This window comes from Psittacula echo (genome assembly GCF_963264785.1).
Source record: "Psittacula echo genome assembly, chromosome: 6".
Lineage (NCBI taxonomy): Eukaryota > Metazoa > Chordata > Aves > Psittaciformes > Psittacidae > Psittacula > Psittacula echo.
In genome coordinates this window covers 23,318,395-23,336,516 of record NC_137743.1, presented here as the reverse complement: position 1 = coordinate 23,336,516, position 18,122 = coordinate 23,318,395, and the positions used below count along the sequence as shown (strand labels likewise).

The following is an 18,122-nucleotide window of genomic DNA, read 5'->3' as shown; positions in this document are numbered from 1 at the left end:
AAATTATGACCCTCATCCAACTCTCCTTTACTATACATAAATCTTCTCTGCTACTTACCACTTTCAATTTTACAGGCGAGAATACTGTACACATTGTAGTGATGAGCATGCCAGCTTTGAGAATAATTATAAATATCCCAAAAGCCATCAAGATTTACACCAGCAAAAAAACTGTTCTTCTTTATGTTAGGTCTTCCCAGTCTCCAGTTATTGTAAGTCAGGTAAGTTTCATCATACCATTTGAGAACTTTATCTGTGGAAAACACTGCATGTTTACTAAAATATTGGCACTAGGTGTACAAATCTAATTTAACTTTGAATATATTAATGACCTTATAAACAGATATTCACTTTGGAAAAAATGCAGTGATACTCTCAGTTACTGTAAATCAGTTCCATGGACAATGCTAAGTATGTTAGCATTACTTATCCAGGCCCTTTTACATTCTGTTTTCCAGGGAAATCAAATTTAGACTAAACAGAACATACTAGATCTAATTATCACTCAAACAGAAAGCATGTCGGGTTATTTTCTCCTAGCAGATAAATACAAATATAAAACATTATTATAGGTTTGCATTCAGTTTGACTTCAGTTGTATACTGAAACATGCACCTAATGCTGCAAACTTTGTCTCCAATCCAGTTATTAAGAAAAAAAAACCCCAGCACCTTAAATCTTACCGCTATCATCATAAATCACACCCAGCCAGACCCACGTAGCCAGACCGCTGAATGAATGAAGCTGCTCAGTAACGAAGTTATTCTCTTCTTCATCTCGAACACTCAGAACAAATGCTTCAGAGTCTGTTGAAAAATTTTTTTAATTACTTTCTTAAAAATTCACCTTTCAGTTACAAATTCTTTTCTATGACTGTAAATGGTTATTAAAGATAGGCCAAGAATGCACAAAGGCCTTTACAACAATAATGAACATTGTGAAACCAACTTTTTAAAGGCATGTATTATCAACAGTGCTTCCCCTGGTTTTGTGGATAACTGAAAGACATCAGCTCCAGAGGTATTTGTGGTTCCTACTGTCACTTAGGTTATGTGTAGCAAAAATTCTCTGCATAGAACACAAAAATATCAGCAATCTTTCATTATCTTCTTGAACTGCCTAGTAGAGAAACAGTATTAAGAAAATAGCTGAACCGAAATCAATCAATGAAAAATTAAAACAGTTTCTGGAGAGATGCATGTGTGAAGTGCCATAAGCAATGGTTTAATAGAAAAGCAAAGCTGTTCCTAAGTTTACACTTTGCTCAGGATGGACAGGAAAAGCCCATGTGTTTTTCTGAATGGGACTATTCTCAGTTCACTTACTTTGTTCTCTTTAGTGTTCCACATAGCAAGCGAGGGGAAAAAAACCCATGAAGTAATATGATAGTAAAGCCAGACTGTTGCCCACAGGATAAAATTACCCAACCAATTTAAAATCTACTTATTGTAAAGGGAAAAAAAAAAATCAACTTATTATAAAGGAAAAAAAAAAAATCAACAACCAATCACGAAACCACCCACGACAAAAGCATAAAACCAAGCAAACAACAAAACACTTTCCAGTTTTTCAGAGATCTCAGAATTCAACAGTTCCTAGCCATTTCTCTCTCTCAAATTCTCCTACCCATGCTCTGGCACTTTGTATCAGAGTAGTGCAAGGGCAAACACAATTAGGCAGTGCAACACTAATGCACATTTCCAAATGCTACAACCTTTCTCAACACTCACTTTGCTGTCCTTGTAAGACAGTGACTCAGATCTCATCTTCCCGAAGCTGATATGTCCATAAATACCTGTTGTATGACAAAGTACTTACTCATTTTCTTGCATAAATGATGAGCTTCTTGAGATTTCATTTCTCTCCATCTATTTTTTGTTATCATGAAAGTGTAACAATTGTTTCTAAATGATATCCAGGGTGTATTCTTAATCTTATGTGGGCACCTAACTTGTGTAGCTTGTTCTTTTTCAATCTTCTCTAAGGAAAGGAAAGACAACATACAGGACATGACTTGTTAATAACAAAACATAACCTGACACACCACATACTACCTTCTGGTACCACTGAAAAACTTGCAAATTAAGTGCCATCCTCTAAATGTGCAATACATTGTTCCTGTTTCTTCACGATGGTGGTTTGTTTTTTTTTTAAGTAACACCACCAACAGTAAGCATTATCAAAGAATACAGATGCTTACAAGTTTTCCCAATTGTTATGCTATATAGTTTTAAGAATAAAATCCCTACATGAAAGTGCTAAGTGTGGGCTAATAACTAAAACCTCTGACTGCCTCTTGCATGAAGGCAGATCACCATAACAAATAAGCGACTCAGCTGTCAACACATCTTAGTTCTATGGCTTTATCTAATACTTAAGAAGTGAGGACTCTTCCTGCAGCTACTGAAACTGCAAGCACAAAATAGTTGAGCATGTCATAATGCCAAATATATACTTCACCATGACTCAGTATGTACAACAATAGCTTAACTGTGTTTCCCTCACAGAAAAAAAACAAAACCAATGAGCCAAAACAAATTATAATGGTCTCTCATAGGGAAGAAATCTGCAATCTTTTTAAATTTTCAGAAAAGTACTATGCTACATATGTATCTCCTCCCTAAAGATGTCCTCCCTACCTGTCTTGCTATAATTGGTATGTATTTAGTAGAGTTTTGTGAACTGCAGATGACTTTAATGTACACCTTTCAATTCAATGTCTACCTGCTATCTGTCTTCTCCATGTAGTCATGTACCTCCTCCTCCCTGTATAGACTTCCATGTCTGAAGAGATTGCAGGAGGTCCCAATATTAAGATGTAAATAGTACAGAGGTAGTTGAATCTTCTCCCATATGTAAATGGGGGAAATTAGTATGCAACAATCTTACAGAAACAGTGGAAAGGCAGAATCACTTGGCAATATGAACAGTGCAGTCTAGCCCAATGCACCCATGCCAAATTAATTTATAAGTAACGTTGATTAAGAAGAACTGATTTGTGCCCTCTTTGAAGTTTGTTTCTTTTTTTCCTGGCATGCAAATCAGTCTGGCTGAGAACATGAGTTAAAAAAGTTCCAATTTTGAAGTTACAATCTGGAATTATCAAGTATGTACTGTGTAATTCAGCTTTTATAAATATTATGCTAGGATACATACTTTCTGATGCATAGCAAATAGCACCTCGATTTTCAGAGGAACAGTCAGAAGTTTTCCAGAAGCCATCAGTATCCAAAAACACACATTCTTCACTTGTTTCTTCATCATCTTCAGACCAGCGACTGAAACTAACTTGTTTCCCATCCAACCAGCCATAATGTCTTCCACCCTAGCATTGTATAGGTAAAAGGGATGAGCTTACATGGTAAAAAATATTAGAAATGTGACAAAATCACAGAAAATGACATGATAATGACATGATATTGGCTAGACATTTACAGTGTCTCTGATGAGAACTGTAAATGTTCCACTGTCCTCATGATCTGATCTGCTGCTCAAAATATAACAAACTTCATTATTTTAAGTTTTGCAGTTGCAAAAATATGAAGTAGCTGAAGTAGATGTTGCATTATTTAAATGTTGCATCATTTGCACCTGCAAATAAATGGTGGATGTAATTACCTGGTGTTGGAAAACAGAATATCTGAGAATAAGTCTCAGTTACTCCAAACTGAGTTGAAAGTAATCTATTAAATAGTTAACTGATTTAATAAGTGCATTCCTGCCCTGGAGGATGCAGGAGGAATAAGAAAAAAACCCCACATGCAAGCACACCATCCTTGAAGAATCCTGTATTTAAAAGTTTTCTTCAGGAAATCCCCCTGCCACCTTGTAATTTAATTTATCTCGTATCTTTCTTCTGTGCCTGTGATTCCAGCACTGGAGTAACAAGTTCTGTTGACCACTTTCATTATAATTTCCTTTCATGTGACTTTTTAATTGTGCCCAAATAATGAAGTGTTGCAATAGTGAAAAGCCAGTGCATGCCCAAGTTGTATGTAGCAAAATTAACCATTTGATCTTCATCTACAGATGAAGATTCAAAAGAGGAGGGGAAAACAGGTTGTCTGTTTTCCCCCATCTTCACTAACATGAAATGCCCTATTCCTTTTAAAATACTCTCTACAAAGTATATATTTATACTTTGATGTATTTATACTTGATATATACAAGAATATATTTACACTTCATATATATATCAAGTTACTACTCCCCCTCTCCCCACTTTGCCTACAACGCTCAGTAGCCCAGTACTGACATAGGAGGATCATAACACCACAGACTATGAGTGAGCACTGTTAAACTTTCCGGGTAAGGCACTTCTCAAATAAATTTTAACTTTTTTCTTATGATGACCTCAAGACTCATGCTTGACAAAAAAACATAAACCCTGAAAGCAAGCTCAAACCATTTCATTAACAGCTGAGAGAGCTCTCAATCCACAATGAAGATCTTTAAGAGGTCTTAAAAGCAAGCAGTACCTCCTCCATTGATTTTTCCACAGACATAACAAATAGAAGAAGAAAAAAAGAAAAGCCCACTAACCTGCCTTAGGGAAGTCTCCCTCTAACTATCTCCACAAAAGTTCAATGATTCGTTTGGGTGGTTATTTGCCACTTCTAGTTTCTCCCTCTTAAAACAGATTTTGGGTTGTCTTTCTTTCAGTGGCAATGGTATTAAATGGCAACACTAATTACTCGTTCGTTAACAAAAAAGACAAAGATGATTCAACTATCTATGATGCTGCCACCCTACAATATATCCTTTCATCCTATCATCTTTTAAAAGAATTGTCTCTTCATGATCAATCCTTCCAGTGGACTTCAACAACTATGTAACTTGGAGAACTGAAGATTTAGAACATTAATCTTGAGACCCTCCAGATGGTCATTCCCAAATGAAAACAGTTATCCCAGAAATTAATTTTTCATTGCATTTCTTTAACCCAGTTTCTATTTCACACAACTCTTAAAATTACCTTAAGCCACAGTCTGAGGGAAATAAAACTTACATCTCTGCTGAAGAGTCCAATCCACAGTGGGTAATTACGAAGGGCAGCCTGAACAGCAAGAAAAGCCTGCTGGAACTGATCTGTAATGCTAACCAACTGCATCTGGTTTTTTATGCATGCAGTCATTGCATCATTCCAGGACAAATTCTTCAGAATTATGATGTATTGAACATTTTGATAGCTCAATGTTTCATTAAGGACTTGCTCTGTCTGGTTATCAGCAGCTCCTATGCATAAGAAATCAATCCAGTTACTAGGCGGTTAAACATCAGAATACATTTTAAACTCGCAATTTCTCTATAACAAACAGAAAAACCTGTCTGAATTCCCACAGATAAAAAAAGATAATAGTAGATTTTGCTAGTAATTATAGTTAGAAGCAAGTGTCTTTGATACTTCAAATAGAAAAATACATAAAAGAAAAAACAAGGATTACTTTCAGCCAATCTATTTTTACATACATTTCTCTCAATTTAGTTTCGCATTGTTTTATATTTGCTATTTTTAACTAATTGTGAAATAATGTGAAGAATTCTATTTATTGAATTAAAAACATTCTACAATTTTAATTAAATACATGAACAGGAGAGAGTGACTGCTCTCTGCTGCAATCCAGCAACAGATAAACTTGACTCATTTATCTCCGTGGAGCATGTGGATTTACGCTTATGTAAATCTCATGGGCTATGAAACTTGTCTACGCAGATCTTAGCACAGCACAGTCCCAGAATACCTTACTACATCCATGAGTATAGTTGGAATTGATTTTGCCTCCACGTGTGCTTAACTAATTGCAGAAAATCCACTTTGCAAAGGGAGGGGTATAATTCACTATTTATGCTCTAAGCACTGAGTGTTATCAGCATCATACTTGAAGGCATACAGTTCAGCGACATATAGCAACTGGAAATACTAAAAGATGTAAACATTCCCATGAATGGCAAATTAAAGCATGCAAACCAGGTAACCCCCAAAACTTACACTCAATCAAAAATAAACCGGCTCTCCAAAAGGGAGAAAATCCCTGACATTTAAAATATCTCCAGCAGAAAAAGATTTATGGGGAGGGACAGAATCATACTAAAAATACCAGGGTATAAGTGACTGATTGACTGACAGAGCCACTTTTCAAAATACAGGTAAACAGAAACATAGTATTAATTTGATTTTTACAGCTTTAAATAGATCAGAAAAGTGACAAGTCTGAAACAGGTTGTTTCAAGTGGTTTGTATCTTGCTGCCAAGTGCTTTCACTTAGTAAACAGCTACAAAAAAAGAATCATGGAACCAAGGGTGCCATCACACATCATGGGGTACCAAACTGAAAACAAGGTAGTAATGGAAGTGTCCATTTCTGAAAGAAGTAATTGCCATCTGAAGAAATGAAATGTGAAATCAAATTCACATCTGAAGAAGTTCTACAAACCACAATCATGCCACTATTTCCAAGGAACAGGAATCATCTTTTTCCCTAGGGTAAAACCCCAGTCCAGGTTGGTCTGGACTCTCTCACGGCTGTCCCTGCACACTTCGAATGTGAACTACACTTAGATCTCTAATACAACAATGATTTAAGATCAGACCATACCAGGACACATTCACTGGCAGTTCAAAAATGTTTCTCATTACACCTTCTACAGCTATGGCAAAGAAGAAGTGTTTAGTATTTCAGTCAGCCTAGACTAATAAAATAATGATCTACACATATACATAGTCAACCTCCTATTAATAAAAATCCCCTTTTCGAATTTTTATGACTACCTCTCTTCCATCCAGACTTCTAATATGGACACTTGGAATTTCAGAAGTATTTGGCACTGAAATAAAGAATATTTTTTGCATTAAGGGTGGGGAAATATCTTTGCCTATTTGAGAATGAAGAAGGTGGGCATATTCTTCAGTGTTTTGCACAACTGTTGGTTTTCTTCGGGGTATTCTTGTGGGTTGTTTTCTTTTTTTTTTTTTAGATGATAGCATGTTAGTGACTTAAAAGGATTATTTACATAGAGGAACATACTCAGAAGTGGGTATGCTGAACATTAGCTCATAGCACTAATTAAACGGGTATAACAGCGACTTGTTTGATCTGATTCCAGTAACTGCTATCGACCAACCCACACAGCTACATCAGAGTATTATTTTTAGTTTAGATTAAGAAAACCCACTTATACCAACAGATCTGTATGAAGCTAGGGAAAGCTGCATCACCCCAATTCTGATAGCACTAAAACCCACATGGTATGTTTAAGTAGGATGGAAATATTGTGAAGATTCCTTTCCAGGGCTTCTCACTTCTACAGCTCTAAAGAGTAAAAAAAGGTCACTGATATGACCTTTATGCCCACAGAACATTAAAGCCCCATCTGCTGAAGTATGGTTGCACCGAAACACAGAGTCTCTCAGGAAAGGAGATTCCCTCTGAACTGGGCTATGAAAAACAAAAGGGAAAATTCTGAATAACTGACAAAATAGGTCCCAGATACTTCTTCACATTCTGCTTTTCCAAAAATATACCTGCTCAGTCTTTCCTGCTCTTTAAGCGGAATAACCTACATGCATTAAAAGGCCTTCTGCAACTTGCATCTTTACTGCAAATTCTGGCTTTAATTTATTTTCACTCTTCAGACTTACCTATAGGCCTTTGGCATATACCCAAGAAGTGCCTGTCAGCACAAGCAGTGAAATTCCATGTTCCAACATACTGTGATTTGGGATCATTGAGGATTACACCACACTGATTGTTAAATTCTTCATCAAAAAGCTGAAAACCAGAATCAAATAAGACATAAACAGACTTGTGTAGAGAAGGGGAAGTAAGATAAGGCTAGGAGAACCTGAGCTGTCTGAACTTGTTTAAGAAGTTTCAAAGAAGTGGTGCAATACAGCTTACCTATTTTACAAGCACTGGTAGGTGCCTGGACACAAAAGTAATTCATAAATTAAACACAGGGGAGAATAAAAAAATTATTTAACACACAATAAATCCTGTTTGTAGGTGTGATTTGATTACATTTCAAATGTTTCACCTGGGGTAGAGCAGCAAGCAAAATACCAATGTATAATGGTTTACAGATACATTCTAAGTGTAACTGAATCAAGAATTACTGATGACACCTTTCTGATGACTGTCTTCATGTAGTCTTTAAATTGCAAATAGAAGTTCCAGAAGAGTCATTAAATAGTTGTTTCAGCTTTTATTCTTTGCCCTCCAGTGTTTCGTATCTCAGTTCAGAAGTTGTCATCCAAATAAAGGTAAACAGAACTCCATTATCATCAGTCACCTTGTTTGCAAATTAAAACCACTAACTGGGGATTTTGTCTGTTATAGATATTTTGGCTTTTTTTCTTCTTTTTTAATATAGTCAATATTTCAAATTTCATTACTCAATAGCCAAGGAAAGTCAATAGTCAGAACTTACATCCAGTGGAATTTTCCTTAATCTTCCTGTCAGGAGTGGGTGAAAGTTACTATACAACAGTCTACTCTCATCTATCCATTTGTTTTCCCTTGTGCTGAACAGAAACTGCAAACCAATCCAAATATCTTTTGGCATACCAGGAAGCAAAGACGTTATATGATCTGTTGGGCAGAACAGTAAATGTACATATTGTAACAATAGTAAACATCTGAAAAAAGGCTTCACATAAACAAAATAATGCAATCCCCATCTGTATTAACTTAATGTTCTTAGCCCTTTATGGTTGTGAAATGCTTATCATCCCTTCCTTCCATTACACCTTTCATGTTGATTTTATCTGAAAGGATAAAGAGTACTGGTATTTGTCCTTCAAATTCTCAGCTGAGGAGCAGATAGTGGATTTAACCTGTTTCTTTGCCCACTACTCGGCACTCTTGTATCGAAATCTCAAAATCTGCTTTTCCACAGGCCTGCAAGATCTTCTATTGTACCCTGCAAAGAATTAAACTTGAATTAAACTTGGCTAGGGATGTTAAGGGTAACAGGAAGGATTCTATACGTATGTAGCAAATAAAAGACAGACTAGGGACAACGTAGGCCCCCTCTGGAAGCTATTGGGAGAACTGGCTACCCTGGATTTGGAGAAGGCTGAGGTTCTTCATGACTTCTTTGCCTCGGTCTTCACTGGCAAAAGCTCTGACCGCACCACTCAAGTCTTGGAAGGCAGACGCAGGGACTGTGAGAATGAAGACCTTAGGCCCACTGTAGGAGAGGATCTGGTTCGAGACCATCTTAAAACCCTAAACGTGCACAAGTCCATGGGACCTGATGAAATCCATCCGCGGGTCATCAAGGAGCTGGCGAATGAAGTTGCTAAGCCACTTTCCATCATATTTGAAAAATCATGGCAGTCAAGTGAAGTTCCCGATGACTGGAAAAAGGGAAATATAACCCCCATTTTCAAGAAGGGGAAAACGGATGACCCGGTGAATTACAGACCAGTCAGTCTCACTTCTGTGCCTGGCAAAATCTTGGAGCAGATTCTCCTGGAAGCCATGCTAAGGCACATGAAAAACAAGGAGGTGGTTGGTGACAGCCAGCAGGGCTTCACTAAGGAGAAATCCTGCCTGACCAATTTGGTGGCCTCCTATGATGGAGCTACAGAACTGATGGACAGGGGTAGAGCAGCTGATGTCATCTACCTGGACTTGTGCAAAGCATTCGACACTGTCCCACATGACATCCTTGTCTCTAAATTGGAGAGATATCAATTTGATAGGTGGACCACTTGGTGGATAAAGAACTGGCTGTCTGGCCGCACGCAAAGAGTTGTGGTCAATGGCTCGATGTCCAGCTGGAGACTGGTAAGGAGTGGTGTCCCTCAGGGATCGGTATTGGGACCGGTCTTGTTCAACATCTTTGTTGGTGACATGGACAGTGGGATTGAGTGCGCCCTCAGCAAGTTTGCCAATGACACCAAGCTGTGTGGTTCAGTTGATATGCTGGAGGGAAGGGATGCCATTCAGAGGGACCTTGATACGCTTGTAAGGTGGGCTGATGCCAACCTTACGAAGTTTAACCATGAGAAATGCAAGGTCCTACACCTGGGTTGGAGCAATCCCAGGCACAGCTACAGGTTGGGCAAATAAGAGATTCAGAGCAGCCCTCTGGAGAAGGACTTGGGAGTGCTGGTCGTTGAGAAAATGAACACGAGCCAGCAGCGTGCGCTCGAAGCCCAGAAAGCCAACCGTGTCCTGGGCTGCATCAAAAGGAATGTGACCAGCAGGTCGAAGGAGGTGATCCTGCCCTTCTACTCTGCTCTAGTGAGACCTCACTTGGAGTATTGTGTGCAGTTCTGGTGTCCTCAACATAAAAAGGACATGGAACTGTTGGAACAAGTCCAAAGGAGGGCCACGAGGATGATCAGGGGACTGGAGCATCTCCTGTATGAAGATAGGCTGAGAAAGTCAGGGCTGTTCAGCCTGGAGAAGAGAAGGCTGTGTGGAGACCTCATAGCAGCCTTCCAGTATCTGAAGGGGGCTTACAAGGATGCTGGGGATGGAGTATTCATCAGGGACTGTAGTGACAGGACAAGGGGGAACAGGTTAAAGCTTAAACAGGGGAAGTTTAGATTGCATATATGGAAGAAATTCTTTACTGTTAGGGTGGTGAGGCACTGGAATGGATTGCCCGGGGAAGCTCCGTCCCTGGTGGTGTTCAAGGCTAGGTTGGACAAAGCCTTGGGTGGCATGGTTTAGTGTGAGGCGTCCCTGCCCATGGCAGGGGGGTTGGAAGCATATGATCTTAAGGTCCTTTCCAACCCTAACTATTGTATGATTCTAAAGATAATAGAAGAGTTCCCTCCTGTCCTCTGAACTGATGGAGAAAGTCTTATCTGCCATCTTCCCCTCCTTTTGAAGTATACCATAAATCAGAACCACTTCTTGGATTCTGGCAGGGCTTGCCCAGCCTACCAACAGAAAAAAACAGGACAGGACAAAAGAAGACAGGTTTAGCTGGGCGGGGAAAAAAAATGATCATCCAGGAAACCCCTAAATTAGACCCCTTCTCAGTGAAAATTCTGGCACAAAACAATAGGCTTCAGTAACCCTCCAGGCACCGAAGACATTCACTGGACTTGTCTAGATTAGGAAGACAAATTGAAGCTATGCAATTAGCTACTGCTGACATGTCTTAGCTATTGGCCACATGCCAGATTAGCTGCAACCTATTTTCTGAGCTAGACAAAGCCATTGAAGATTTACATGTCAGAGCTAGCTAGTCACCTGATGCCACTGGGAAGAGTAGAAGCAGCCTACAGAAAGAGGCAGGGGTTTTTGTTTTTTTTTTTTTTTTTTTTTGTTTGGTTGGTTGTTCTTTTTTGTTTGGTTGGGTTTTGGTTGGTTGGTTGGTTTTTGCTGGGTTTTTTTAAGAGGACTGTGCCTTCCTTCCATACAAGTGGCCTCTGCTCCAGGGCACAAAGAAAAACAAACAAGAAACAACAACAACAGTTCCATACGCACCAAATCAGACAAAAGATCCTACTATGTAATATTTCAGAATGGCTGTTGAATCTTAAAAGCATTCAAACCCACACAGGTCTCAAACATGTATATTTCTGTATGGTTACAACTCTATTCCTCCCCAGTAACATCATTAAAAATAACTGCTATTCAGCTGATACCTGCAGGCACACTAGTGGCCTCACAGTCCACCTTCCATACTGCCTTTGCCAAGAGGTCATTTGCATATAAAGAAAATATGCACTGTGCACATTGCAGAATTCAACTGACCTACTTCAGATACACCTGTAGAGAATTGTTAGCTATCCACAAGAACAAAGATGCCAATACAGCCATTTCATTCAGCAGCCAACATCACTAGCAGCCAGTGCAAACACCTTTCTTCCTCACTGCATTTACCTCACTGACTCTAGTTTAAACAACAGCTGAGAGGCAGGTGGAACAACTCCATATTTTGTAAGCCCCCTGCTTTCCACCCCCCTATCACTGTCCTGGAGAGCTTGCAATTGGTCCATTTAGATACGCTGCCCCATTAAACTGCCTAGCACACTGAGATGCCTCTGTCTTTACTCCTGCAGACTCTCCCCGGGGGCCCCAGATTCCTATAGCCCCAGAAGGAGTCAGGATAAAGGAGGAGTTTGCTTTGGTAGATGAGGATTGGGTTAGGGATCAGTTAAGCAATCTGGACATCTATAAATCGATGGGTCCGGATGGAATACACCCACGGGTGCTGAGGGAGCTGGCAGAGGTCATTGCTAGGCCTCTCTCCATCATCTTGGGTAAGTCGTGGGAAACAGGAGAGGTGCCTGAGGATTGGAGGATGGCAAATGTTACACCAGTCTATAAGAAGGGCAAGAAGGAGGACCCGGGTAATTATAGACCAGTCAGCCTTACCTCCATCCCTGGAAAGGTGATGGAACAACTTATTCTTGACACCATCTCTAGACATATCAAGTATGAGGGGGTCATTAAGAGTAGCCAACATGGTTTTACCAAGGGGAAGTCATGTTTGACCAACCTTATAGCCTTCTATGAGGAAGTAAGTAGGTGGATGGATGATGGTAGAGCGGTAGATATGGTTTTCCTTGATTTCAGTAAGGCATTTGATACTGTCTCCCACAGCATCCTCATAGATAAGCTAAGGAAGTGTGGGCTTGATGATCAGGTAGTGAGGTGGATCAAGAACTGGTTGAAAGGAAGAAGGCAGAGAGTTGTGGTCAATGGGGCAGAATCTAGCTGGAGGTCTGTGACTAGTGGAGTCCCTCAGGGGTTGGTGCTGGGATCAGTGCTGTTTAATATTTTCGTTAACGACCTGGATGAGGGAACTGAGTGTACCCTCAGCCAAGTTCGCTGATGACACTAAACTGGGAGGAGTGGCTGACACACCAGAAGGCTGTGTTGCCATTCAGCGAGACGTGGACAGGCTGGAGAGTTGGGCGGGAAGAAACTTGATGAAATTCAACAAGGGCAAGTGTAGAGTCTTGCATCTGGGGAGGAACAACCCCATGTACCAGGACAGGTTGGGGGTTGACCTGCTGGAAAGTAGTGAAGTGGAAAGGGACCTGGGGGTCCTGGTGGATAGGAGGATGACCATGAGCCAGCAATGTGCCCTTGTGGCCAAGAAGGGCAATGGCATTCTAGGGTGCATTAGAAAGGGTGTGGTTAGTAGGTCAAGAGAGGTTCTCCTCCCCCTCTACTCTGCCTTGGTGAGGCGGCATCTGGAATATTGTGTCCAGTTCTGGGCCCCTCAGTTCAAGAAGGACAGGGAATTGCTTGAAAGAGTCCAGCGCAGAGCCACAAAGATGATTAAGGGAGTGGAACATCTCCCTTATGAGGAGAGGCTGAGGGAGCTGGGTCTCTTTAGCTTGGAGAAGAGGAGACTGAGGGGTGACCTCATCAATGTTTACAAATATGTAAAGGGTGAGTGTCAGGATGATGGAGCTAGGCTTTTCTCAGTGATGTCCAGTGATAGGACAAGGGGTAATGGGTGTAAACTGGAGCATAAGAGGTTCCATGTGGACATCAGGAAAAACTTCTTTACTGTGAGAGTGAGAGAGCACTGGAACAGGTTGCCCAGGGGGGTTGTGGAGTCTCCTACGTTGGAGATATTCAAAACCTGGCTGGACAAGTTCCTGTGTGATGTACTCTAGGTTACCCTGCTCTTGCAGGGGTGTTGGACTAGATGATCTTTTGAGGTCCCTTCCAACCCTTGGGATTCTGTGATTCTGTGACACAGAGGGTCCTATATGATCCAGCAGGTGTTGTTTAACGTCTCATTCCCATAGAGATAGCTGAGCTTGTCTTGGAAGGAGCTCCTAAGGGAGTTTTCACAGTGCAAAGTAGAGTCTCAGTTATGTTTTAATGTGCAAAGCAAAACATGGTAATTCTTCATTCAGTGGTGACCATTCTATCCTCAACACTTAGTGAAAGGTGGGGTTTTTTGTTTGTTTTTTTTTTTGGGGGGGGGGGTTTGTTGGGTTTTTTTCTTTCCTTTCCATAACAGGTTAGAATTATACAGAGAAGCTGCACTTCAGACTGGCCCAAGTATTTGCTGACTGCATTTCCATGTTATGTTTCCAGTGATACAAAAAAGAATAGACAACATATTTTTAATTGGTCTTAGATTTTTAGAATGCTCCCACTATGCCGGTAGATAGCCAACTGATTTTATGCTCAGGTTCTTAAGCAGGACTATACTGATTTTGGAAGATAAGCTGCATACTAAAAGTGTTCACCATCGTACCTTGCTCAGCTTGATTTGAGATAGATGGCAGAGAGCCTCCAAAAGTTACACACTTTTCATTAGCTGCATTAAACGTTAAATATTCGGGCTTCATCTTTAGAAAACACTGCAAAACAAACATAATGAAACTGATTTTCATCATGTTCTTCAACCAAGCCTAAAAATTCACTTCTCACTTCCTGCAATAACATACAATTATTTTCCTTAGAAAGCAAGGGAACTAGCTGCATGCATTTCTTACTAGATTAAACAGAATAGCTAAATATAAAATGATCCCACTAACTCCTCATTCACTGAGGATTAGAATTCAGTAATTTTTAATCAGCTACATCAGGATCACATACTGTTTTAAGACTGAGAATTCACACATGAAGTCTCAAGTCAGACATGAACCTGTATTGTAATGCATTACCTTCTAGGAGAAACTACATGGGAACTTAAAAGCTGCATTTTGCAATGATGTGAATTAAATTTGCAAACATGGCACAATGTAATGTGCAGATATGATGCAAGTTCCATCTTACATACAGAATAATGGTGGACCAAATAACAGGAATCAGTCTCACTAAAGACTTTAGATGACTGCCTTAAAACATAGTACTGAAATCTACCATACTATGGTTTCTGACCTGTTGGTTAATTCTTAAAAGCTGCTTCTAACTCTTAAGTAAGTCCTTAAAGTAACTTCAGAAGCAGAATGTCTGCCAGCTTGCTGCCCACCTCTGATTACTCAGCAAGAGAATCAAGACACTTCTGCCACAGAAACCTCATCTTCTCTTTTCCAATCCTTCTCTTCCTCCTACAACTAATGTTCTTGGACTTAAATACATGGTAATGGGAAAGTAAAAAACCTGAAAATTACTGCTTTGAAATGAAGAAATCATCAATCGTGAATCAGGGACAGAGAAGTGGGGGAGATGGTTTTAATCATACCATTTTCAAAAGCCACCTTCCAGTCTATTCTTAAACACAGGGGCTACTTTCTCACCTCCTTCAGCAGGGCACTCCACCTTACTGGACTATGAAAAACAGCAAAGGATGACTGATCTGTATTATCTCTGTACCTTATTCCAGAACTGATGCCAACCTTTAGGGCAACCTCCTCTGACTGGGCGGTAACTGGGATCGTGTTTCTCTAGTAAGGAGGCATTATTTTTTTCACAGATGAAGGGCAGTTTCACATTACAGTTAACTGGATAGTCTGCAGAAATAAAGTTTTAAAAAAACAGTTATGGTAATGCCTATCACTCTCCAGTTGCCCTCCATACTTTCTGACATGACAAAGACCAATCTGAGGGGAAGTCCTTTTCAGTGCATCCATGGTGAAGTACTATGCAATTTAAAGCAATAAAAGTAACAATAGAGCAAAAGACAAACATAAATTATTTCTATCAGACAGTAATACAATATTTCTAAAGATTCAGACACCGATCCATTACTTCCAGTAGTAACATTTCATATAGGCAGACAACTTCAAAACAGAAAAATCATGAAATACGAAGATTTTGAATATGAGGGCTAATATCATATTGTGGCAGAGGATATGTGGTCAATAAAGCCAAAAGCAACCCTTTAACATCCATATGGAGAGTGTCTGTCCTATGCTGCTTTACATGGCTTCCCAGTCCAGAGCAATTTTTGGTTAATATGGATGAAAACGGGTCAGCAGTATACAACCAATAATGTGGAAAATGTGCTTTAAAGTGAAAACTGTAGTAGACAGGAGAAACTATTTGTTCTCCAGGCATTACACATTTTCCCCAATATAAAACAAGGCTGAAAAAAAGGAAGTAAGAAGCTTCAAGTACCACCAGGTAACATTTCCATTACTTTGTGTACCTCTTCCAGTACGACTCCACTACTTAATGAAATTTGCATCTTCAGATGCATATGCGATTGCCAAGTATTCAGTCAAGCTTCTCTACTTAACACAATACTAAGACTTAATTTCCTGAGGTCAGAATATGTAGCATAAACACAAAAAAAGGTAACCACCAAAACCAGATTTCACCTTATTAATTTATGTTGTAAAAAGAATGACAATCAATCTTAAAAATTTGTCAGCTGAATTCAGGTTTGCCTCTGGTCATCAAGAAATATTACCATGGCTTTCACTACGAGGAAGAAATAAATGATTCCAAATTCAATCAGATCATCATCAAGAAGCCAATCACTCCTCATTCAATATCAATTTGCATTCAATAAAAGAGTTTAGTCAGAACAGTAATTACCTTTTTTTTTTTTTTTTTTTTCTAATGTAATAATGACAGAGAAGGATGAAAAAACAAGAACAGCCTTACCTCGATACCAGTTTTTTCTAGAAACATACCAGCAATCTCTCAGGAACCGATCATGGAAGCGTGAAAATAACTGTAAACTGGATATAAACATTTCAGAGTCAATCTCCAATCCAACGGGATCTTCAAATGGAAGCTCTGATAGCAACAGAGCCAGTGCAATCAAAAATTTGGGCTGGTAACTGTTTCTAGGAGATGCCCTACAGCACTGGAAAGGACAGAAGGGGAAAAACTAGACTAGGAACAAAAATGTGGTAGATTCAGTAGTCATGTACCATGCCCAAATTAACTATGTTGAGGAGATACACAGAACAAGGGTAGCAGGTTATTAATCACCATGCTGCAATTGCAGAACACTTTCAGGAAAAGTGAGGAAAATGGGCAACAGTCCATTCTATTTGCACAGTAATACATTTCTACAGTATTTCGGAAAGTAAAGAATTTTTCCTTGTAAGAAAGCCATGATCCTTTACTGCAACTACAAATAGCAAAATGCAAGGTTTGCTGTGAGTCATCTCTGCTCCACAAGGCTACACTATAAGCCCTCCAAGACTTCAGCATCACTTAAATGCAAGAGTGATCTCTCAAGCCAATTTCCCATTCCCTGGTCCCAGGTACTTTTGGGATATCCTCAGAGCCAATAGACAGTGATTTCTTTTTTTTTTTTTCTACCACTTCCCCAATTTCTAACAGAACACTGTTGAGCTTAAAAATCCAACAAAAGCATTTTAAAAATCAATGGAATAGTGGTCACTAGGACCACAGATTTCAAGGATTCATATGTCAAGACTAAGATGTCAAAGCCCAATATCCTGAAATCTAGAGGCTCTCATAGACACACAAAAAATAGATTATGAATTCAGTTATTACTGTTATTAAGAATTAAACTTTTGATGTCTATAATGCTTCTAATGGGAACAGAACTCAATTTGTTAGCTAATTGAAATATTTCAACAATATTTTGAAACATACCCACTTTCTAATTGTACACTCATGCTGTCTTAACCATTATTTGCTTTGTCCGAGCACTACACAGTTCTACTCTCTCTGGTTTCGATATTCTATGATTTAAGTTCAGCATGGCAAGAACATGTGCAGGCAGGTACACACAAACAGAAGCAAAGAGCAACAGTCACTGAATAATGCTGCATTTTTTTTTCTAGCTTGGTTAAAATTATTTTTCTCTGGGACGACACAGAAGAGGTATTCCCTTTTACAAATTTTGGGATAAAATATTTTCCTTTGGAAACTATTCTATTTAACTATACTCCTAAAAAGCACATCAAAAAAAGCTTTCAATAACGTATCTCAGAATTATTCTACATACGGTGAATGATAACTGTAGCCATAATCAATAAACTTCAGCCACCACTTCTGTTCGCTGTTTGATAACTGTGGAAACAAAGAACAAAAAGCCCCCAGTATTTTACAACCCACAGAGAAAAAGCTCCAGTCTCTACCAAGGATAAATCAATGACAAAATTAATTTTCATTTAAAATGTTTCTAAAATGTGATGGAATTATTATTCTGCAGCAAAAGGAAAGGATACAGTTTGAGACAAATACACCAAGTAGACAGACCCCTGCACCTACTGGAAAAAGAAGCTGTATTTTCCACTGTGCTGCATAAAG

The 18,122-nt window shown here is 39.3% G+C and overlaps 1 protein-coding gene across 5 annotated transcripts in view; it reads right to left on the bottom strand.

Moving 5' to 3' along the window:
- Positions 1-18,122, bottom strand: part of LY75 (lymphocyte antigen 75) — a 49,521-nt gene that overhangs the window by 6,046 nt on the left and 25,353 nt on the right. For 4 of the 5 annotated variants that reach the window (XM_080622088.1, XM_080622089.1, XM_080622091.1 and 1 more), the window contains exons 19-29: positions 17,818-17,882; positions 16,494-16,570; positions 15,258-15,394; positions 14,194-14,299; positions 8,428-8,588; positions 7,640-7,769; positions 5,009-5,235; positions 3,157-3,325; positions 1,819-1,980; positions 684-806; positions 59-253 (exon numbers count right to left, since the gene is read on the bottom strand). In XM_080622088.1, the coding sequence (XP_080478214.1) occupies positions 59-253; positions 684-806; positions 1,819-1,980; positions 3,157-3,325; positions 5,009-5,235; positions 7,640-7,769; positions 8,428-8,588; positions 14,194-14,299; positions 15,258-15,394; positions 16,494-16,570; positions 17,818-17,882 (1,552 nt within the window). The remainder of the gene's footprint in view (positions 1-58; positions 254-683; positions 807-1,818; positions 1,981-3,156; positions 3,326-5,008; positions 5,236-7,639; positions 7,770-8,427; positions 8,589-14,193; positions 14,300-15,257; positions 15,395-16,493; positions 16,571-17,817; positions 17,883-18,122) is intronic. The other variant, XM_080622090.1, reaches the window with a different exon arrangement.